The sequence below is a fragment of the Balaenoptera physalus genome (assembly GCF_965194825.1).
Source record: "Balaenoptera physalus genome assembly, chromosome: 3".
Lineage (NCBI taxonomy): Eukaryota > Metazoa > Chordata > Mammalia > Artiodactyla > Balaenopteridae > Balaenoptera > Balaenoptera physalus.
This window is the reverse complement of record NC_138890.1, coordinates 83,467,637-83,491,787: the sequence shown is the minus strand read 5'-3', so window position 1 is coordinate 83,491,787 and position 24,151 is coordinate 83,467,637. Positions and strand designations below refer to the sequence as shown.

General features: G+C 39.4%; 1 protein-coding gene and 1 long non-coding RNA gene across 8 annotated transcripts in view; one reads left to right on the top strand and one right to left on the bottom strand.

The window, feature by feature from the left end:
- LOC309657870 overlaps positions 1-24,151 on the top strand; it is an 849,451-nt gene that overhangs the window by 754,166 nt on the left and 71,134 nt on the right. The window lies entirely within an intron of this gene.
- Positions 19,216-24,151, bottom strand: part of TRIM36 (tripartite motif containing 36) — a 45,177-nt gene continuing 40,241 nt past the window's right edge. For all 7 annotated transcript variants that reach the window (XM_082455766.1, XM_082455765.1, XM_082455767.1 and 4 more), the window contains 2 exons: positions 21,992-22,289; positions 19,216-20,542 (listed from right to left, as the gene is read on the bottom strand). In XM_082455766.1, the coding sequence (XP_082311892.1) occupies positions 20,188-20,542; positions 21,992-22,289 (653 nt within the window). In that variant the 3' untranslated portion in view covers positions 19,216-20,187. The remainder of the gene's footprint in view (positions 20,543-21,991; positions 22,290-24,151) is intronic.

Below are 24,151 nucleotides of genomic sequence, written 5' to 3'. Positions count from 1 at the left end.
TGGTGTTGGAAGGGTGGCCAGGGCAAGCCCTTTGAGGAGATGAGCCTTGAGCACAGCCCTGCCTACAGTGAGGAGGGAGCCACCCACGTGGCTGGGGAGGAGGGGAGGGGCTGGGGGAGCACAAGTGCCAAAGCTGGGAGGATTTCACTTGTCATGTCCCAGGAGCAGGAGAGGGAGGAGGGAGGGGCAGGGCTCGGAGCTGAGGGCAGAGGACAGGCCACGGGCCAGCCCATGCAGACCCATGGGGCCACCCAGAGGGTGGCTGGAAACACAGGTTGCTGGCCACCCTCAGAGCTACTGCTTCAATAGGTGGGGCCTGAGAATGTGCATTTCTACCAAGTTCCCAGGTGATGCCGATGCTGCCGGCCTGGGGACCACACTCTGAGAGCCACTGATGTGGAGCCTTGCACATCATGATAAGGCTTTGAATTATGTTCTCAATGTGTCAGGAAGGCACTGGAGGACTCCAAGCAGGCGATGAAGGGAAACTGTCTGTACGGGGCAAGGGTGGAAGTAGGGAACCAGCTGGGGAGCAACGACACCAGCGCAGGCAGTGATAGTGAAGGTCTTGAACTAGGGTGGCTGGAGTGGGAGGGGGAGGGGAAAATGGTCAGACTCAGAATATGTTTTGAAGGTAGGACTGACAGCACTTGCCAATGGACTGATGTGTGTGAGAAGCAAAGAGAGAAATCAAATGACGACTCCTTGGTTTTAGAGCAACCTGCTGAGTAACGGTGGAGGCATTTGCAAAATTGGGGAAGACAGCTTTGGGACTGGGGTTCATTTTGAACATACTGATTTTCTGAGATGCTCATTTGAATCCAAGCAGGAGAGCAAGTAGGTAAATAACTTACATGTCTCAAGCTCTGGGAGAGGTCCAGACCAGAGGTGTAAATTTGGGAGGCACCATTTTCTAACCAGTACGTGCAATGACACGGCTGGATGTGATCACTAGAGAGTATAAACCAGCAACAGCCAGTACTGAGCCCCGCGGCACACAAAGGAGATGGAGAAGGAACCACCGATAAAAAGGAAAAACCCAGGAGAATATGAAGTTGTGGCAACCAAGAGAAAAAGTGTTTCCCTGAGAAGGGAGTGACCCAGTCCTGGTGACAGAAGAGGAATGATGAGTGGCCGCTGGGCTTAGCAACCCGCACATGGAGTAGTTGGGTGGTGGGAGAGACAGGGCTCAAAATATATGGAGAGAGAAATGAGTCTGTGCAAAGTTCCCATTTATAAGCAGGGTGTTCATTTTCATCAACACATTGTCAAAATGGAAATTCTCTCCTGTCAAGAATATACTTGATATTGCTGTGAAGACAATTATTAATATAGGCTATTTATTTGCTTTTTAATGTGAATCATGTAAGATAGAGTTTATCAGAGTCCCTATGTTTGTTGGGTACAAACCTGTAGCAATAATACAAACGATGAAGGTACCTTTATGTCAAGTTGTATGTTTTATGTATCCCAAGTACCAATAATAAAAACAAATGTTGGTCAATTATGCCAGAGGAAAGACTAAACTGTCTTTATATTCTCTCTGTAGAAAATTATATTACAGAATTTTGTCATGTGAGGAAACAAAGAACATGCAGAACCAAGAAAGGTAAGGGACAAGTTATATAAAAGTGCGTCAGACACTTAAGTAATAAAAAAAACTTTTTTTGGATTTTGTAATGTTTGTGATCTCTACCAGCTTTTTAAAATTCTTAATTCGTTGTGACTTATTTTCTCATTCCACATATTTATTTTCATGCCTAGTTTTGTATTCATAATTTGATACTCTTACAGAGGCTTCCCCACCCAGAAAATTGTATAAGCTTCAGGTCCACAAAACGTGTATGCATCCCTGAACGGAGGGGACGAAAACCGGAATGGGATATGTTCAAGAAATGATGGGAAGAATAGAAGTACAGACAGCAAGTATGAGAGCTCTTCAGTGGCATAGGAGTAAGGCCGGTGGGCGAGGGCGGGGAGCGTGGAGGAGAGGTTACAAAAGGAAAGTTAAATCATGGGAGGAGTGCCTGGGAAATGACACCACAGATGTCTCACATCAATTGGAGATCCTTGGCTGTCACATCTTCTGGAGTTTTCAGTGATGGATAACAAGGGAATTGGGAGCTTGGAAGATAGACCACACACAACTGGGCATCACCAAAGAGCCTGTATCTCCAGAATTTCTCCTGGTACCAGCCTTACACTCTGACCTTGTGTGGGCACCAGAGAGAAAGGGAGGTTTGGCAGGAGCTGTATTCTAAATCGCCTCAGGCACACAATTTCAGTGGGTTTTTAGCCATTGCTAAATGGCATTTGATTTTTGTTTAAGTAAAAGAGCCTGTTCCATCAAAATCGTATGGGCATACCCAATATATATCAGAGATTAAAACACAGAGATCAAGGAGCTGCCAGATTTGGTGTCTGATGAGGGCCCACTTCCTGGTTCATAAACAGTCATCTTCTTGCTGTGCCTTCACACAGTGAAAGGGGTGAGGGAGTTCTCGGGGTACTTTTGTAAGGGTACTGCCCTCATTCATGAAGGTTCTGTCCTTTTTGCTCCTTACTAGCCAATTCCCTGTTACTCCAACCCCCAGTAATAGTTAATATTTACGCTTAACTTTTCCTTTTCAAAATACTAGGTGGTCTTTGTCTCCCGGTTGGACCCTGACCGATACAGGTGCTCAGAGGGAGGAGCCATTCTAATACACTCGCTCTCCCTGATAACAAAACCCAGAGAAGCCTTCAGCCTGGCCAGTTTTCCAAATTAAAAAAACTGAATCCAACATCCTGACGCTGTGTATAGAATCTGACACCAGCGATATTTAATACAAGGTACATAAAAGGTATAAAAAAGATTTTCTTCCATGAAGGACAATAGGTTCCATATCCTAGTGGCAAAACTCATGCCACAAAGTAAGCAAACACTTATCACAAATGTGAAAGAAAACCTTGTGAGCCGAAACTCGTCTCTGAAATGAGCTGCTCCTCCTAAAGGTGCCGCCATCTCTTATACTCACAGGAGAGCTCAGTCCCTGGAAATGCCCACGCTTGGGTTCCAACCAGTACCCAAATGGGCAGTAGTTACTGTTAGTTACAGGTTTCCCTTACACCGCATAATTATCATTAGTTCTTTTGAGCGTCCACTAATAAGTCAGAATCGGGGCAATAGTCTGGGTCCTTGGGCAAACATGAAAAGCTCAAAAGTGTTCAGCTGTGGTTTGAGGAGGGGGCACTCCTGGCTGGGCTACATTTCAGCACTAGGGGGCACTATCCTCACTTAGAATCTGCTCTCCCCTTAATCACACCTAATACATCTTTGTTGTGGCTTTATTCCTCCCAGTTGGGGCATTTGTCCAGTTAAAGGGAAGAATCCCAAGAGTAAAAGAAAATAAAAGGCCGTTCAGAGTTCACTTGGGGACTGTGAAAGACTTGCTCTCCAACTAGTTTCAAAACTCCCAAGAGTGGTCACTGAATTCTGATTTTTACCTGAGCAGTTAGAACGTGTGATTTCCGGTGTGAATGACTCCCGGTCTTACCCATTCAGCACTGCCCCCGCCCTCATCATAACTTGTTCTGCTAACCCCAAGGCACCCCTGGCTCCCACCTAGCAGGTACATGGACCACAGTTTCAGTTCAACTCCCATTGTGTTGATGAGGAAACAGAAAATCAGTTACTCTTCAGAGCTTCCAGATCCAGCTCTGAGACCAGAGCCAATGGTCTGGAGAATCCCCAAACACTGCTCGTTCCAGTGAAGTTGTATTTAAAAACATCGTAATAGAGTTGACAGAAAATGATTCCTCCAGGTGGTGTAAAAAACTTCTCCAACAGGAAGAATTGAGGCTCTATTTCCACCATGGTAATTCAGCTGATTGCTTGTACACAGCTCATGTTTGGAGTGGATAGCAATTTGCATCTATATCACAGCAGTTACACTAAACATTTACTCTTTGCCAAACGCCAAGGCAGATGCAGAGAGTTCTGCAGTTTATTTACTGCACAGCAGTACTCAGCTCAGGGGCCCACACTCAGCACTGCCTCTTTTGATAACCGACACAATGATGTCATCTGCTCACCAAGCTGTGTACCCCGCAAGGCAGTGTCTGTGAGGAGGAGGGTGCCTCTTCTGATTCACACAAAAGCACCCCATGGACTAGCAGAGGCCCTCGCAGTGGAAATGGCTTACACGGTTTATCTTAACCCTCATTTAATTACTGCAGCCTCATGAGGTGGCTCTTATCATGCACACTCCACAGCTGAGGAACCCGCCTCGTTCTAGGTTTCCCACATTACACAGCCAGTAGGTGGTAAAGCAGGAATCGAACCCAGGTCTGCAGTGCCTAAGCATCTACAAAGACGTTCTGGTGCAGACGATGAAAAGCTGTACGGTTACCGGTGTCAATCTGACCTCACAACATTTACATACAGTCCCAGGGAGAATAGTCGCCATGGGATCTTCCCCAAGTCCCCGTGTGCCCCTTCCTCTCAACTATGCGCCAAAATAAGCATGTAAAAATGAAACCAAATAAATTGGAAGGCTGTTGCATTAGCTATTTCACTGTGAAACATCACATATAAGAAAGCACATAAAACAAATGTATATGCCACTAGAGATGATCATACTAAGTGAAGGAAGTCAGAAAGAGAAAGACAAATACCATGATATCACTTATCTGTGGAATCTAAAATATGGCACAAATGAACCTATCTACAAAACAGAAGCAGACTCACAGACATAGAGATCAGACCTGTGGTTGCCAAGGGGGGCGGGGGGAGGGAGAGGGAGGGACTGGGAGGCTGGGGTTGGTAGATGCAAACTATTACACTTAAGATGGATAAACAACACGGTCCTACTGTATAGCACAGGGAACTATATTCAATATCCCATGATGAACCATAATGGAAAAGAATATAAAAAAACGTACATATGTGTATAACTGAGTCACTTTGCTGTACAGAAGAGATTGGCACAGCATTGTAAATCAACTATACTTCAGTAAAAAAAAGAACAAATGTATAGTTTAAATAATAAAGTGAACGCTCCTATAATCACCACCTAAGTCAAGAAACTACCAGCACTTCCGGAGACACCTTCCTATTAGTTCCTTCCCAGTCATAACTTCTGCCCGCATCCCTAGAGGTAACCTTCCCCTGACTTTTATGTTAAGGGTTTATCTTTTTTGATATCCACATATACATACCTGAACAATATGGTTAAAGTCACTTGGGCCAGAGTCTCTGTTCTAGGCATTTGAAATGAGATCCTTCCCCTCATGGGGCTTATGTTCTAGCAAATTTGTGTCTGTTTTTGAACTTGATACAAATATCATGCAGACATATAGCACCGTATTTCTTCTGCACAACATTGTGATATTCACTCACTTTGTTATATGTTAGTTGTAGTTATCTTTCATTGCTCTCTATAGTATCCCACATACAAATGTTTCATAATTTATTTCTTCATTCTGTTGTTGATGGACATCTGGGTTGTTTCCAGTTTGGGACTATGAGCTTTCTCGTACATGTATCCAGATGGACATGAGAATGAAATCTCTAGTACATAGACCTATGAGTAGAATTGCTAGACCATTAGATATGCAAATCTTCAAATTTATGACATAATAAAACTACTGTCCAAAAATGGTTGTACCTATCTACCATCTCACCAACCATGTATGAGTTCCTAGTAATCCACTATTTTGCAAGTACTTGTTATTGTCAGACTTTAAAATGTTTGCTAATCTGATGTGTTAGTGATATCTCAGTGTGATCTTGTTTTGCATATCTCCAAACATGTATTGTTGGATTTCCTCTTTTGAGAAGTGTCTATTCTAGTCTTTTGCTCACTGACAGTGAAATACAGAAGCAAACCTCATCTTGAGTATACGTCTGATACTGTCAGGCTACAGGCTGCCATTATAATTTAGATGGTTTTTTTTTTTTTGGCCACGCCATGTGGCACACGGGCTCTTAGTTCCCCGACCAGGGAACAAACCCTTATCCCCTGTAGTGGAAGTGAGAAGTCTTAACCACTGGACCACCAGGGAAGTCCCTAGATATTATTGTTGACATGATGACAGTTATACCACAGGCTGATGGGGTCTAGAATTTGCTGAGCACCTACTATATGCCAGACACTATGCCAAGGAAGCTACAGTGGAAACTCACCTCAAAAGGTAATTCCAAGGTAATTGTAAATAGGAACAAAACAACAATGTAAAGACAACTTTTTGTCATCTAATTCAAGATATTAGTCTCACTAGAAAAATAAAATTGTTAAATTACAATGAAAAAAATTCATTTTTCTTTGAACATACTCTATTGATAGGACATTTGACTACAGGAGAACAACAGCAACAACAAAAAAATGGAAAACAGAAGAAAAAAATCTTACTTCCTCAATCTACCAAGATCAAAAGAGAATCTCATGTTATCGAAGGGAGCCAACGAGTATATTCCACTACGTGAGAGAATTATAGAGAAACCCAGGGGCTTCTAGAGAAACTGGGACTTTGTGACATTTGCTCCCAGTTTGTGAAAGTAGGAGGGAATTAATATTGTGTATACACCAGGCATACATTACTTCATCTAATCTTCACAAACACTACAAGACAGGTATTTTTTCATCTTATAGGTGAGGAAACAGTAGTTTGAGGGGTTATGACACTTTGCGGAGGTTACTCCCTAAAAAGTAGTGGATCTGCGAATTGAACTTGTCTACCTCGCTCCAGAGTTCTTTACATGTCACCACAATCCCTAGGCAGTGGGTCCAGAAAGCATGCCAAATGAGGACATTGTTGCCAAAGTCCAGGAGACCAACTGAGTCAGAACTTAAGCAACACTGACAGGAGGCGGGGAGGTGGGGAGAATTTACCACAGAAGCCATTATTCTTTACAATTTATTAGGCTTTCAGAAGTGGGATGGCGAATTCCTGACATGATTTTCTGGTGCACTTTGATGAGCAGTTGAGGATACCGAAAGGACCCTCTCTCTAAATTATCTCTCTAACCCACTATTCTATCTTTTTTTAAAAAAAATTAATAGCTCTCCTTTTAAAATGAATTGCCTAGTTGGGGAGAGCAAGGGTCAAGAGCCCTGGGAAACTGCAGCTTAGTTTTGAGAAACTCTTGAGACCTCCAGTGTCCATGGCAAGTAGGCGGTTATATAAATGGATTTGGGACACAGAGGAGAGGTACAGGCTGGAGAAAATAAACTGTGGAACCATGACTGAAGTCACGTGCAAAGATGAGAGCACCTAAGGGATTAGGATAATCCCCAGGGCTCCACTATGTTCCTAGTGTTAATCAATTAATAGGCTGGAATTGGAAAATCCTAAAACACCAAAAGCAAACACAGATGGTCGAAAATGACTCAAGATCCTCTCCCAGAATGTCAGTAGGAGAAAAATGCAATGATCTGGAGTCTCTATTTTTCCTCTAAAGACTTAACTGTTTCTAAGAGATCTGAGCTCTTCAAATTTAACTCATTTGCAATCCAATCTCTTAGTACAGGAGACCAAGATAGGCAGCCTAATTTCAGTTATCTTTTTACAGTAAGAACCTAATCCTTCAGTCTGCATTTCTTTGTCAGGCTGCACTCATGTCTTCTATTAATACAAGTGTAGATTCCTCAGATGTCTAGATCCAAACCTAAAGTCATCTAACTGCCAAAGGCTGTTTCATGTCCCTATTCACGGGGAATCTAGGTTGGAAACACTTGGAAATATCGTTAGAAAAATGATCATTTGGGCAAAAAATGTCAAACTCATGGGCCAACATAATCCAAGAATATTAAAAGCCATAATTTAAGTCCAGGTGAGTCAATTACATTCCTAGATAAATTAGGAACTGATGCAAATGATTCAAATAATTGCCCTTTATTTCATTTACCGCCCTCATCAAAATACTTGGACTATCTTCGATGTGATTATTTTGTTTAAATCAATACTTTTTTCACTTCAGTTGCCCCTAAATTAAACTATACATCAGTGGAATGCCAACATATAGAGAGAAGGAAGTTAATATAGACTGGAAACCTTTCTAGTTTCACAAATAACCTTTTAAAGTATAAAGTAATTTTACTAACTACATACAAATGAACTGTGAACAGGTTGGAAAACTGGAGAGAAGTGGTTGTGGCTCTTGGTTGTGGCTCTTGGTTAAAACTGAAGAAACAAAAAAGTCTTTGGAGGAGTTAGGGAAATGATCTCAAAGAACTCAACTGAGACTATTCACAGATTAAATTAAAATCTTTTCTGAAGCAACTTACATTTTAGGGAAAAGGCAAAGGGTACTGTAGACTAAGCAAATAATAAAGACAGATCTGGGGACTCTCACCAAGGTACACACATCTCTAATAATGGCAAGGCAAGGTGCTACCTAGAATAAATCTAAACTTTGTAGATAACGAGATTTTCCTTAACTGGAATCTAATAACTCCATCCATTTTAGAATTGATTATATAAATCTGAAAATTGTCTATGAAAAAGATTTCTTACCACCAGAATCCTTGCCAAACCATCTGCATTACAAACTTCACGGGTGTGGTTTCTCTTGAAAATACTTAAAAGCTGAGTCTACTAAAGATACTGAAAAGATAGAGAACGTCTCATCTTCCCAACTGACAATACATCTCTTCAAAACTCTATGTGAGCCTTGAAAAACTCAAAGGCTTTCAGAGGCAGGGCAAGTTACAAAGGTGAGAAGTGATCCTGAAATGGAAGGGTACATGCCCTGCCCCAAAGCAGAAAGGCGTTCAAATTCACGTTTTGTTTTGTTTACAAGATAGGTATTTTTCCCATTTACAGTTGAGGAAACAAAACATATACAGGTACATTCCTCCTGGAGTGGCCACTTTCAAACCCATGTAACAAGGACATTCTCCGAAGCATTATGTACAAGAGACTAGAAAATCTAATGACCCAACATTAAATTCTATGCAGTCATTTAAAACTTGTTTTCTAAGAGTTAATAATAGAACCTATTTTTTCAATTTTTGTCATCATTTTACTTGCAAACATTCCTCAGTATTTAAATGGGTTTAACAGGAAAGTTGGATACTGTTTCAATAGTTAGATTTATGGATAAGTTTTGAATTCAAATCCCCCCTCTGCCACCAATTAGCTTTGAGACCCTAGGGAGGTTATTTAATCTCTAAGTTTCCTCACCTGTAAAATAAGTAAAATGATACACTCTTGTGAATGTTATGAGAATTAAAATAAGATCTACATAAAGCAATATGCATAAGTTCCTATAATACAGCAGTCAACAAATGATAATAAATAATAAATTCTAACGAATCTTTTAGCTAATCGTGGCTATATTTCGCAATTACCTCATTCTGGTATTACCAAGGACCAAGGGTTAGGATCAAGCAAATTCTATACAAGACACATTCCGGCAGATATATGTTGAGATTGGTTGGTTTGTTTTAAATAGATGTGTTCTATAACCCCTACACTTAATTTGGGACGTCCAAACTCACTCTATTATACTGTATGACCCAGTAGCTTGGAAATTTCAATTGAATGTTTACCCAAGTGCCCGAGCTGATTCAAAGCTTTTTTAAAAGATAATTTTGGTCTTACCTGTAAATCTCATGAAGCCAACCTCAGAAGACAGTTCCTATTCCAGTTGAGCTGAGACTGCTAAGTTTTCACTGCAAACTTTATGCTGTCATACCTCCTACCCCGGCTCCCCAGCCATACACGCACAGAGGAACCGTCCTGCTCTCTACAGCCCGGCTACTCACACTGTGATCTACGGATGAGCACTGTTGGCTTCACCTGGAGCTAATTAGCAATGCAGAGTCTTAAGCTCCCTCTCAGCCCTCCTGAATAAAAATCTGCCTTTTTAACTAGATCCCCAGGTGACCCATATGCATGTTAAAACTGGAGAAACACTGCCCCACAGTACCTGCTGCTTTTTAATTAACAAGATCATCAGCAGGTTCCAGGAGCCACTGAGAGATACACAGTGAATTGAGTTTATGAGACCCTGAATAGGTGACACAGACTACATGTCCTTTTCCTTTGTGTTTTATGTTCTCTTGCTCGTTTGTATGTAACAGCAAAGAAACACACCTGGACCATATTATCGTGACCTCACAGAAAACTGAATTGTCTGACTGGCTGAATTATACCTCAAGTTAATTATTCGTATACAATAGTTCCCCCCTTATCCACAGTTACGCTTTCTGGTTTCAGTTACCCACAGTCAACCAGAGTCCAAAAATATTAAATGGAAAATTCCAGAGAGAAACAATTCATGAGTTTTAAATTGCGCGCCGTTCTGAGTAACATGATATCTCACGCTGTCCTGCTGCATCCTGCCCAGGACCCTCAACCATTGACATTCTCCACTCCTGACATCTAAGATCAAGCACGATATGATCATGGCTTGATGATCCAGGATCACCCAAAGCAGATGACCCTCCTTCTCTCGTATGGTCAGAAGATCAATAGTAGCCTAATGATATTCACAACACCTGCGTCACTCACATCACTTCATCTCATCATGTAGGCATTTTAACATCTCACATCATCACAAGAAGGATGAGTACAGGTAAATAAGATATTTTGGGAGACCACATTCAGGTAACTTTTATTACAGGATAGTGTTACAAATGTTTTATTTTATTATTGTTGTTGTTAATCTCTTACCGTGCCTAATTTGTCAGTTAAACTTTATCATAGGTATGTATGTATAGGAAAAAAAACATAGTATACATAGGGTTCAGTACTGTTTGCAGCTTCAGGCATCCCCAGAGGGTCTTGGAACATATCCCATGTGGATAAGGGGGGACAAGGGGGGACTACTGTACCTCTCCAGTTTGGTTTTGGACTTTAAAAGCAAATACATCAGTTGAAAACTCTGAGTCCCCTAGTACAATTTTGTATTCAAATATATTCCCATCATTTGTAAAAGATATCTTATGAGGTTAAATACTATTTTCAGAAATGCTATTTAAAAGCAGAATGTATATGTGAAGTCACCATATAGTGAGTACTTACTATATACAAGACACTGTGCTAACTATTTTGTATACATTATCTTATTTACTTAAGTACACAGTGCTAGAACTATTTCACAGATAAGATGAAGCTCACAGGTTATGAACTTGTCTAAGATCACACAATTGTTAAATGACAAACCTCAGATATAAATCCAAACCAAAACTTCATACTAAACACTACTGCTCTGTCCATGTGATCCACAAAATTCTCTGTGAGACTGAGCCATATAGGCAGTAAATGCTGTGAGAATTCCTGCAGTCAAAATACACATCAAATATCTAATTTTGCTTAATGGAGTATCACCCAAACCTATTTGCTCATGGAGTCCCCTCCTTTCCCCCAAACCTATAAACTACTGTTAGATCACCCTTTAGACATGTACCACAATGTACTAACCTTTACAACATTTTTAAATGTTTTCAGAACTCTCTGTCACTCAACAGTTTTAAGGCATATTAGGGACGCTCCAAGAAGGAATTCAAATGCTTACATGTCAAACATATGGGCAGAACTGGTAACCCAAGAAATTTTACCAGGAAAATAACTTCTGGAATACAAATATTTCCACTTAGTCAGACGTGCTTTGTTTAAAAAATGGAGGGACCATCTAGGGCACAAAGAATCCAAATGGGAAAACAAATTAAGGTGTCATACAGCACCTTAAAACACTCAGATTTTATAAAATACTGAATCTACTCACCAAATACAAGTTCAATTTACCCCTGATTTTCCAAAAAATATCTTCTACCAAACAAAGTACATCTATACACTATACTATAGCTCCATCATTTAAAATAAACAAATAAAACCTTAAGAGTCAAGGAGGGACTTCTCTCTTGGCACAGTGGTTAAGAATCCGCCTGCCGATGCAGGGGACACGGGTTTGAGCCCTGGTCCGGGAAGATCCCACATGTTGCGCAGCAACTAAGCCCCTGTGCTACAACTACTGAGCCTGCGCTCTAGAGCCCGCAAGCCACAACTACTGCGGCCCGTGTGCCACAACTACTGAAGCCAACGCGCCCTAGAGCCCGTGCTCCACAACAAGAGAAGCCACCGCAAGGAGAAGCCCGTGCACTGCAACAAAGAGTAGCTTCCGCTCGTTGCAACTAGAGAAAACCCACACGCAGCAACGAAGAACAAACGCAGCCAAAAATAAATAACATTAAAAAAAAAACTTTAAAAAAATGAGTCAAGGAGTTATTTTCTAGAGCATTATAAAATGAAGATCTGAAAAAGATACTAATTATATGGATCCACCATTCCCAAAATAATACTTTATCTAGTTTCAAGATGGCAAAGTCCTATCCACCGCCTCCTCTTGAAAATCACCCCCAAAATGAACAAGAAACTGAAAAGCAAACTCAACTACAGCGCAACTAGGAGACATTATAACTGCAAACTATAATGAAAAGAGAACAGATGGAGGAATGGCAAATGCCTTAGTGAAGGAAGGTCAAATCTAAATGCTTGCAGAGGGAGCAGCCCATGAGAAGCAGGCTGATTAACTCACACAGACCCCAGACGGGTTCAGAAATTGCAGGGACCATGTACCACAAAGGCAGAGATGAGTCACAGGGCTGAAAAACCGAGACTCAAGGTGCTGGGATCCAGCAGTGATAAAAACTGGGTAAAAATCCTGCTCTCGTGAAGCTGCATTAGAGGATGCAGGCAAAAGTTAAACTTAAAAGTGCTTTGGAAAACAAAGCAGGGAATGAAAAGTATGGGGGGGGGGTGTGGGCACAATTTAAATAGAATGGTACCTGATTCTCATTGAGAAAGTGACATCTAAAAAAAGACAAAGGTAGGGAAGAAACGTGTGGATACCTGGAACAGCAGGAGTAGTAGGAAATGCTTCACTTTTTTTCAAAAGGCTTATTCTGATTTTTTAATCAAGAAAAAGTAACGGTGTGAGGGCTTGAGGTATAACATTGTCAGCCCTCACTCATATCGGTTGTCTTCTTCCTGAGCACTCAGAAGATAACACGCCCATGCCTATTAGTTAGCACCATGCAATTAGTTCTAGCCAATAAAACATGAATGGAAAGCATGTGCTGAGGCATTATTATCTGCTGGGACTCCTCCATGCTCTTTTCCTGCTGTATTAACTTTAGAAACCGTGAGCTCGGAAGGTGGTGTCACAGAATGTAGGGATCCTGATCCCTGTATCATCAGTGGAGGAGAGCTTTACTGATCTACAATAGATTTTGTGAGAGCAAGAAATAAATTTTGGTTAAATCCAGAGGTTTCAGGGTTTATTAGTAGTAGAACTTAGCTATCCAACTAATTCTTGGCTAAAGAAAGAAGACCTGTTAGGAAAATATTATAATGATCAGGTTAGAATGTTGGTAACGGTGGAGGTGGGAGAAGCTGGATTCTGGGTATTCTGAAAGTCGAGCCAACAGGGACTGTTGGAAAATTAGTATATATAAGGAACAGTTAAACCCCACCTTCCAGTTTCCCAGCTCCACCCTATATTATCAGATGATGACCCTCCCTCTCACCTCTCTCCTCATCCACCTGAGCCTCAACCACCACCACCACCAATCACTTCAAAAGAAGATAGAAGAGAAAGTCTCTGAAGAAAATTGGAAGAGTTCCTTATTCAGGGACAGTAAGTCCTCAGTTCCTAAGGATCACTATTCCAACAGAAGATTGAAGAACTCTTCTTTGGAGAAAAATGGATATCCCCAGAAGAAAGACCTGCAGAGTGATTTGGGGGATCTGGGGGCTGGAATCCAACAAAAGCCACCTCATCACTTGACTAAGTGATAGTGAAGTCCAATAATCAATAATCAGCCTTTAGTGCTTCAATCTTTAATAGAAATAGCCAAAAACATGTAAACAATTGAGAAAATGCTCTAACAGGGAAGTCAGGAAAAAAGAGTGGAAAACTCAAAGGAATAGAATAACAAAGGGAGGAAAAAATTTTTCAAAACAATAATTTAAAGTCTAAGAGTAGTAAAAAAAATACTGTGTCAGTGAAACAAGAACAGGATGCTATCAAAAAGAATAAGAGGGGGCTTCCCTGGTGGCGCAGTGGTTGAGAATCTGCCTGCTAATGCAGGGGACACGGGTTCGAGCCCTGGTCTGGGAAGATCCCACATGCCACGGAGCAGCTGGCCCCGTGAGCCACAACTACTGAGCCTGCGCGTCTGGAGCCTGTGCCCCGCAACAGGAGGGGCTGCGATAGTGAAAGGCCCGCGCACCGCGATGAAGAGCGGTCCCCGCACCGCGATGAAGAGTGGCGCCCGCTTGCCGCAACTAGAGAAAGCCCTCGCACGAACTGAAGACCCAACACAGCCAAAATAAATAAATAAATAAATAAATAAAGTAGCTACAAAAAAAAAAAAAAAAAAAGAACATTATAAAAAAAAAAAAAAAAAAAAAAAGAATAAAAGAATAAGAGGGCTTCCCTGGTGGCGCAGTGGTTGAGAATCTGCCTGCCAATGCAGGGGACACAGGTTCGAGCCCTGGTCTGGGAAGATCCCACATGTCGCGGAGCAACTGGGCCCGTGAGCCACAGCTACTGAGCCTGCGCATCTGGAGCCTGTGCTCCACAACAAGAGAGGCTGCGATAGTGAGAGGCCCGCGCACCGCAATGAAGAGTGACCCCCGCTTGCCACAACTAGAGAAAGCCCTCGCACAGAAACGAAGACCCAACACAGCCAAAAATAAATAAATAAATAGATAAATTTAAAAAAAAAAAAGAATAAGAATATGAAGTAGTCTAATAGTCACTAGTAAGACAGTTTCAAAAAGGTAGTGATATGAAATTAAGGGGAAGAAATCACCAAAGAAATAATACAAGAATGCTTCCCAGAACTGAAGGAAATAACCAAATTTCCAAAACATGGAACAGGGGAAAATAACACACACTAAGAAACATTATAAATTTTCAAAACAACAGAGAGAAAAACAGAAGCTAAAAGCTTCCAAAGAGGAAAAACAGGTCACAAACAAAAAAACCGATAATCAAAATGGCATCAGACTTTAATAGCAAGACTGGGTGCTAGGACACAACAGAACAATGCCTTGAAAAATAGGAAAATGATTTCAAACGGTTAAGTGGGAGGTTAGAATAAAGAAATTTTAGAACGCATTTCCTTTTCTCAAGATACTTACTGGAGAATATGCTCACTAAAACTAGGGCATAAACCAAGTCAAAGAAAAACATAGGATCCAGGAAATGGGGTTCAACTCAGAAGGGAAGGATGGGTTATTCCTGGCATAAGGGCAAAAGGAAACCCCAAGAGAGCTATGTAACAAGCTGAGGAACAAACTAGCCCATATTGGAACAGGATGACAAGGAGCTCTAGGAGAGATTCCCCAGGAAAAATAAAAACATAGAAATATGTTTGATCTGTGAAAATGCCATACTAGAGGCATTTTATAGAGCTTTTGGAAGATGTAGGACAACTTAGCTAGAGAGCCAAAGAAAATTACATAAACAAAATAGGCACTTACTAACTCCAAGGGAAAAAAAAAGTTGTACAAGAAAGGTAGACATAACAGACCTACTTAGCTGAATATTGAACAATATTTACTTAGAGAGTTAAACTCCTCATTTAATATTACAGGATGTTGGTAAGTAATGTCTAAAATTATTAGGAGAAAATGAACATTACTATAAATGCAGAAAAAACAAGTAAGAGTTAATGTCACTGACTCTAGGGAGCTGGAAGGGGTAGAGGTGGGGGATTGGGAGCCCTCTGTTTTTTGGTATGCATCTTTTACTGTTATTGGACTTTATAAACCCTGCATTTATTATTTTGGAGATATATAGATATACTATATAGATATTACTTAGAAGAGATAAAATACTTCTACAGCAGCTAACAGTACTCACCACTCTACCAAGGAAAGAAAGTTAGAAAATCAATGTTGCTCCAATAGTCTTAATAACACATGACAGGTGTACTATTCCAAAGGACGTTAGCTCTGCACTTAAAAGACTTAAGGTCTTTTAAGGAGACCAAGACTTAGAAAAAAAGAAACCAGATCTTCAGAAGCAGTCATATAATCTGGTCAGTGAGCATAGATTCAAACTCATCTGAACCACATTCCAACATAAACAAAACTAAGGAACTTTTTTAGGTCTTCTAAAAGCATGCAGTATGGCATTTGAAAAACTAACAAACCACTGCATTCAGATAAGATAAACAAAGGAATCTAGGGGAAAAAAAAGTATTTTTTATTATCCACAGGCAGTCAGACTATAGTCTATAATTCACTTATGGCACATTTCAATTTTATTTTGACAGTATGTTACAAACTTACTTCTACATGCAGGCATCAGTCTAGCCAGAACTCTAAGGGCACTTTTTTCTTAACCATAACACTTATTCTTCTCTATCCGAAGATATTTCAGACAAGAGATGGCAAACTCAGAAAAGAAGCAACTCCATTAGTCTCAAAGATGAATGATCTCAGCATAGAATGGCCAACGGGGAAGAGACATACTAAAAAAAAAAAAAAAAAAAAGCTAAAAGGAAAAAGTGCATTAGCTTTCTAAATCTTTAGGAATCAAAATGATTCCTTTCATTTTTATGTGTTTTAGCATTTCAGAACATTATAAATACCCTCATTTAAGCAGCCAGCCAGCACAATGGCCCATAGCCTCCCTTCTTTTCCCTCAAATACACCAAACTCCTCCCCAATTGTGCCAGTTATTCTCCCTTTACGCCACCCGCACAACCACCGCCAGATCCCTGCCTTCCCATCTCTGCCCCCAGGAAGATGATACCTGCCGTGTGCATCTCTAGAGAGCGCTTGCTGGCTGGCTGCCAGTTGGGTTTGGTCAACAGGCAGCCCCAGCAGATCCAGTGGAGGATCTTTCTTTCTGACTCCCTCCCTGTCTTGGGCACCACATCTTTGGCAACCGCTGCATCCCACGGCAACCCTTCCTTCCTGTTCTCACTCTCCCTGAGATCTAGTAACACTATTTCCCCTTGTCCCCCTTGCTCTAGAGGCGGTAATGGCTTCAGGCTGTGGCTAGTCTATCCCAGCCTTTCACCACTGCTCGTTTCTTCCTTTCAGGCTGCCCATATCTCTAAGCAACTCTTCCATTAACTTCTTTTCAATTGAACCAGCTAGGGTAATTCTATTACCAGCCAGAACTCCGACCAATTCATTATCTCAAAGCCTTTTTGCACTTCATGTTCACTATACCTAACATGTTCTTCACTTAGCCCTTTTGTATACTGGCTCCTTAGAGAACAGGTGTCAAACTCCTATCACCCTCCTCAGAGGGGCTTCCCTGACCACCAAATCTAGTATTAGCTCCCACCTCAAGCACTCTCTTAGTCCCTTCCATTTTTATCATCTCTCTTTCCTAGAAATTCAGCTCCTAAAAGTAGGAACCTAACTAGGCTGTCTTGTTCACCTTTTACCCAGTGCACAGCATGGAGTCTAATAAGAGCAGGAGTTAAAGACTTCTTGTGAAATGAGGTGGTTTCAAATCAAACTTTAAAAAAAAATTCCTTCAAGTTTAATTTTTAAAGCAAAAGAGTCCCAAGACAATCTCCAACTCTTAAGGGACGTTATTCCCATAAGCAGGTAAAACTCATTTAAAATGAATGCAAATGTTTGGTAGAACACCATTTCTTAAGACTATTCCCGCCTATAACACTAGTTCTAGATTGTTTTCTGTAGCAATCCAATGATTGATTATATTCCCACATGGGATACACTGTCAGGGCCTATCAGATAACGGGGGCTAGTCCAAAGATTTAACAGGCTCAGATGGTGTTCAATCCCCCAAAGGTAGCTCTAATTCCTACTACTTTCAAGAAAGCAATTGTGAATATGAGAATTAAGTTATTATACAGTATCATAGGGATATGCATGAGTCAACTCTTATTTATTTTAAAATTAAGACCCATCAAGCATTTGTAACAATTCACTGCAATTCAGACTTAACTACCAGAGCCCCATAACCCAAGAGTATGAATGTGAACTAAAGGGCCACTCATCTAAACCAAAATCTGACCTATTATGGATCAGAAAAGAAATATTAGACAAACAGATCAGTTTAGACAGTTGATCCTTCTACAACACAGGTTTAAACTGCATAGGTCCACTTATACGTGGATTTATTTTCAGTAAACATGTTCTACAGTACTACACAACCCCCGGTTGGTTGGATCTTCAGATGTAGAACCGAGGATGCAGAGGGCCACCCATAAATTTATACTCGGCCTTTCAACCGCATGCAGGGTGGACACCCTTAACCCCTGCATAATGCAAGGGTCAACTGTAAATTAGTTTCATGTTACGCTTTTCTAATGATCATCTCCACAAGAATTAAAGCTAGTAAATGCCCAAAATAATTTTATATAGAACTTTAGCTCTAAGTTAACATATTCAGTCAAACATCTTTTCATAAACTGTTCCTATTTTCCGTATAAACACAGAGAATTCCTGGAATGCAGATTTCAATAATTATACTTAACTTACTTTAAGTTTTTATTAAAAATGAAGGAAGTCCAAGAGAACAATTTATATGCAACTATACAATGTTTTAAGTGGCTTTCCTATTCCTATTAAAGCTTTATATTTAAAATGTCTACATAATATGTGCTTCACAGGCTTGACACTATCAAACTTTACCACACATGTGACTTTAGCAGCTTTATTGCACAATGATCCACGTTAACACTGCATATTTGCTTAGTTCACCCTGTGTCATAAAGTGCTATTCATAGGTGGGAAAGGAACAAAGCTTACTAAACACTGAAATTCTCCATGATATTTCCTACCTCAGTCAGGGAAAAGAAAGCTAATTTAGTGTTACCAACCTGAATAGCAGATTTCCATTTATATACATATATAACCAGAAAGAAAAAAAAAAACCAGATCTAAGAGTTTTGTTTAGTCAATTAAAATATGTCAAAAGAATTTCAAGATGATTAATGCTAAATGCCTAACAGTCTAGTTTCTGAATACTCTAACTTTAAAAAAACTAACCAGTTTAAATAAAACCACCCAAGAAAGAATCTTTCAAAAATGAAGATAAAATTTAGATATAATGAGATTCTTCAAATTCAAACAACTTTTAACTTTAAAAAAGGGTACACACAGTCATTATGATTTTAATTATTATTCCTAAACAATTAAATTTGTATTTTTACTTGCTTATATGACAAATGCTTATTACCAATGAGCCATAGAAAATGCCATACAACTGACTGGATAGTTACTTCACATTTTATAATATGTTTAATGACACTAAAAATGTATCAAGAACTTTTCAAACATGTAAACATAAACCAGGACAATCTGATATATAATATTTGTGCCAAAGAATGAAAATTACAAGACACAAAAAGAAAGCAAAAGAATATGACAATTATCAGTGTATCTTCACTAATATTTATGAAAAATAATGATTTGATATAAGCGCAAATATTTTCATAGAGAAACTAAAAAAAAAAATTGAAGAAAAAAAATTTCCCCAAAAATCATATGAAGTGAAAAGCTTCGTGTGTTAGCCAAGAATTTTGTGTTTCCTGCAAGAAACCATGTTTCCTACACATGCAAGTATGGGCATTACAGCTAAGAGAACTCTTAAAAATGTCCTTAAGAATACAGTTTGGGGTCTTAAAAAAAACCCAGCAGTATTCATTTTCCAGGCAATATATTCTGAATATTAAATACATAATTTTCCATTTAAATATACTACCGTTTCTATGGCCTTTTTTTACCTATCTATACCTTTGTTTTCCGATTAAAAACGAATGCACAACACAAGGCTTAGTACTAATTTCTATCCAGAAGGCATTTAAAAAATATCTTCTCTTAGGACATAAACATGATATAAAAATGCAAAAACCAAACACAAAAGAAGCATAATAAATACTTTTATATCCCTTCCCCCAACCCCGAAACAAGGAATGTAAGTATCAGCAACACAAGCTGACATAAATAAATTAGATTTCCCGTGGGTAAGAAGATAATCCAGTTAACCATTTCAGTGTTAACTATGAAAAAGTATCTTTTTCCCGGTGTTTGTAAAAGTCAGGAAGCCTGTTTAGGCTTTCTGTTTTAAGAAGAAACATACACAAAAAACAAGTGTAGCGACCAGATACTTAGATGATATGTAATTAGTTACAAAGGTTAACACCAAGGCATTACTTTGCTCACATTTTTTATCCTAAGTCACATCAGATGCTTAAACTACATGGTCTCTTGGTATTCTAGATATGTTGCTGTGATGGGTTCTTCAAGCTGAATTCCTCCACTGCCCATTAATGCAAATGCTGGATACATAGTATGCGAACAGTCCACTTGGCGCTCATAAAGGCATTTCATGTGATCCATATCATAGAAACCCACTTTGCCTTTATCGTAGTCGAGGAAAACCCCTATACTTGTTGGCATGGGGAGAACTCGATTTTCAGGTTCATTAGAAGAAGTAGGTGACTTGGGAATAAAAAATTTCTTCATGCCTATAGTAACTAACGTAAAGGGTTGTGAAGAATCAAAACAGGTATCCTCACTTCCGCTGTCATGCCCACTGTCTTGCTCGTATCTAAAATACAACACAAACAGACAAAGCAGAATCTTATCTGTATCAGCATAGGCTTTCAAGTAGCTTCGAGACATTTTCACAAGATAATATACATTGAGTTAAAATTAAAATCAATTGTACATCAAAACCTTTCTGGTAAACCATAATCAATTGAAAACATAAGGACTTCACATTGCCCCTTAGAATTACGCCACAAACTCAGCCCCAAATTCTGTCATTAAGTAGCATCCATTTTTACCTATATACCTGAGAACCTAAAAATAATAATTTTGGCCTATCAAAAATAAAGCAGGGGGAAGGGAACTGAAGGGACTTGACAAAGATTAAATATTTCTAGCACAAAAATCATATATAAAAAAATTAAAAACCACGACAGGCCCCCTAATCCAAGGAATTTTCAGACTAAGTAAAATAAACGGGCACTGCAAAATAATGCAGGACAAAAAACCATGTTTCATTCTCCTGCTAAGAACTATATTTCCTGGTTGGGAGTTCTACATGGATCTATGATGCAAGCATTATAAAGGTTTTTTTTTTCCCCCCCTTGATTATAAAACAGTAACACCTTGAAGAAAATTTTGATACAAAGTTCCTTCCATTTTTTCCCTATGCATAGATTGCTTCTTATATATTTGTGATAATACTACATCAACAACTTTAATCAGGTCTTTTCACTTCTAATATTTCTCATGTTGTAAACTTTTTTAGCATTATTAATAATAATCTACCAAGTAGACATGCCACTATGTTTAAGTGACTATTTCCCTATTTCAATTTTCGCTCTTATTTCAATTTCTCATCTTAGTGCAAAAAGTTTTTCCTATCACTCAGATTGTTAATCTGGGATTTCTGTAGACATAAATGGTCAAAAATTACTTGCCTGGACTAGTGCACACTATACCATCTAACAAAAATAAACTGTACAGTCTCCACTAAATAGTCAAACTCAAGAAACTGGGATTCTCTGCCATGGAAACACGTTTACCATGACCCAATTTTGTAAGTACTTACGGGATAGTTTAAAGAATTGTATCCCTTAACAAAAGAACAACTTAATATCAATTGTGAAATATGGCATTTAGAGGCATTTCACTATTTATGCAATTTTATCACATCATTAAGGTAACTGATATGAAAGACTTTGAAAATTCTAAATTGCGAAGCTATACCATAATCAAGAGGTGTACCCAAAACAGACTTATTTCCTCACAGCATCAGAAATTAACTGCTGAATCTCATTATTCACTGTGTGAATACAAGACAACCTGACTCCTTTTCTTAGCCAGCCACATAAGCACAGCCAAAACACCTGAGTCTAAGAAATGTATACTCTAAATACTAAATACTCTAAATGCAACAAGTAAATCCAAGTCTATTTTCAGTCTCACCTTGCTAAACCAGGATGTTTACTTCCTAAAGAACTAAAGAATTATCAGTAGAAGAATCTACCTTGGACTAACTGCATCCCGGGGAGACCGGAGCCATTCTTGTAGTTTATCACTGGAAGCAACTCCCACTTTTACCAGGTATGAATATGGTTCTACACGGAAGGCCCAAAAGTGTTTCCCTTTTGTAATTCCAACATCTCCAATGATGTAGTCTAAGCTTGTGAAGTAACCCACTTGGATCCGCTCCGCAGCAAGGAGAAGATTAAATCCAGCTCTGCTCTCTACACGGTCTCTCTTCAAGTTCAGCAAGAGGTGTTCATTATTATAGCCACATTTTTCATCAAAAAGGAAACTGAAAACTGTAAATAGAGCAGAAAATTAGTCTGCAAATTATTAGCATTTCTACAATCTATGGTTAAATTTAACAGGTTTTTCAAACAGAAATTACTAAAAAGATATAGGAAGAGGAATATATCATTCTACCCTACACAAACTATGACAAAACAAAACCCCAACTTAGAAATAATTTCCAGTAAATTCTCTGTACCTGAAAATCTTCAGAAATTTCAAAGCAGAAGAAACATTTTAAATGCATGAGAAATTTATGAATGTAGTTCCTTGGAATAGATATAGCAAATCTATCCTAAGTATTTTACAGTCTTGAATCTGTCCTTTTATCCCTAAAATAAGGGGCTGTACATTTTCAAAAATATCTATGTATTTTATTAAAACTTTATTCCAAATTTTATAAATATGGAAACTATTAGCAATTTTAGTAAGGTCTCTTCCTTATCAATCAAGATGGCAGACATGAAAAACAGTGTACAGTGTAAAAAAAAAAAAAAACACACACAGGCTTTGGGTTCAGAGAGACCTGGGTTTCATGCCTGGCGCAAGCATTTAACTAGAGTTTAACCTAAACTTTGATTTCCTCAACTACAGAATGGAGATAATGTTGCCGGTGAATTTAACGTTCTTTCTTCGTCGCAAAAGAATTTGGAGAATTCCAAATTCAAGAAGTGGATTTATTTGGAGAGAAACACACTCCACAGACAGAGTGCGGGCCATCTTGGAAGACAAGAAGCAAGAGGCCTCGAAATAGGGCGTGGTTAGTTTTTAAGGGCTGGATGATTTCATAGGTTAATGAGTAGGAGGATTGTTCCAATTATTTTGGGGAAGGGGCAGGGATAGCCAGGAATTGGGCTACCACCCACTTTTTTTTTAACATCTTTATTGGAGTATAATTGCTTTACAGTGGTGTGTTACCACCCACTTTTTGACCTTTTATGGTTGGCCTCAAAACTGTCATGATGCTGGCAGGTGTGTCATTAACATGTTAATGTATTACAATGAGCGTATGAGGCTCAAGGTCTACTGGAAGTCGAATCTTCCACCATCTTGGACCTAGTTGGTTCTCACTAGTTTTCATCATGTACTATGGCTATGTCTTTCTTTTAAAGGTTCTGCCCTGCCCCTTCCCTCCTGTTTCAATAACACTACTCTTCTATCAACTTAAACCCATTTAGCCTAACATTTAGTGGCTGCTAGCCTAAAAAGTGGAAACATTCCAAACGCCCATCAATAGATGAATAGATAAAGAAAATGTGGTATATACATACAATGGAATACTATTCAGCCTAAAAAAGTAAGGAAATTCTGATACCTGCTACAACATGCATGAACCTTGAAATAAGCCAGTCACAAAAGGATTATGTGAATCCATTCACATGAGGTACTTAGAATAGGCAAATTCATAGAGGCAGAGGTAGAACAAAGGTTACCAAGCTCTGGGGGAAAGGTGGATGGGGAGTTACTGTTTAATGGGCACAGAGTGTCAGTTTGGAAAAATGAAAAAGTTCCAGAGATTGTGAGTGGTGATGGCTGCACAACACTGTTGAATGTACTTAATGCCACTGATCTGTAAAAATGGTTAAAATGGCAAATTTTAACTATATAATACCACAATTGTAAAAAACTGTCGGCTAACAAGCTAAAACTATTCTCCATATGTGATTTGACCAGTCTTCCTGGGAATGCCTAATGCCCTGGCATGGCAATTCACACTTTCTCTCAATCTCAAAAGTCTCCCAGTTTGCAAAATAAATTTAAATGGTCACCCTATTCATGTGGTTTCTCTTGGAGAAAAGAAAGACAGCTTTTAATGTTTCCTTTCCTCCATCCCCCTTCACTTTGTCACTGAAAACAGTAGCTACTTTCAGGT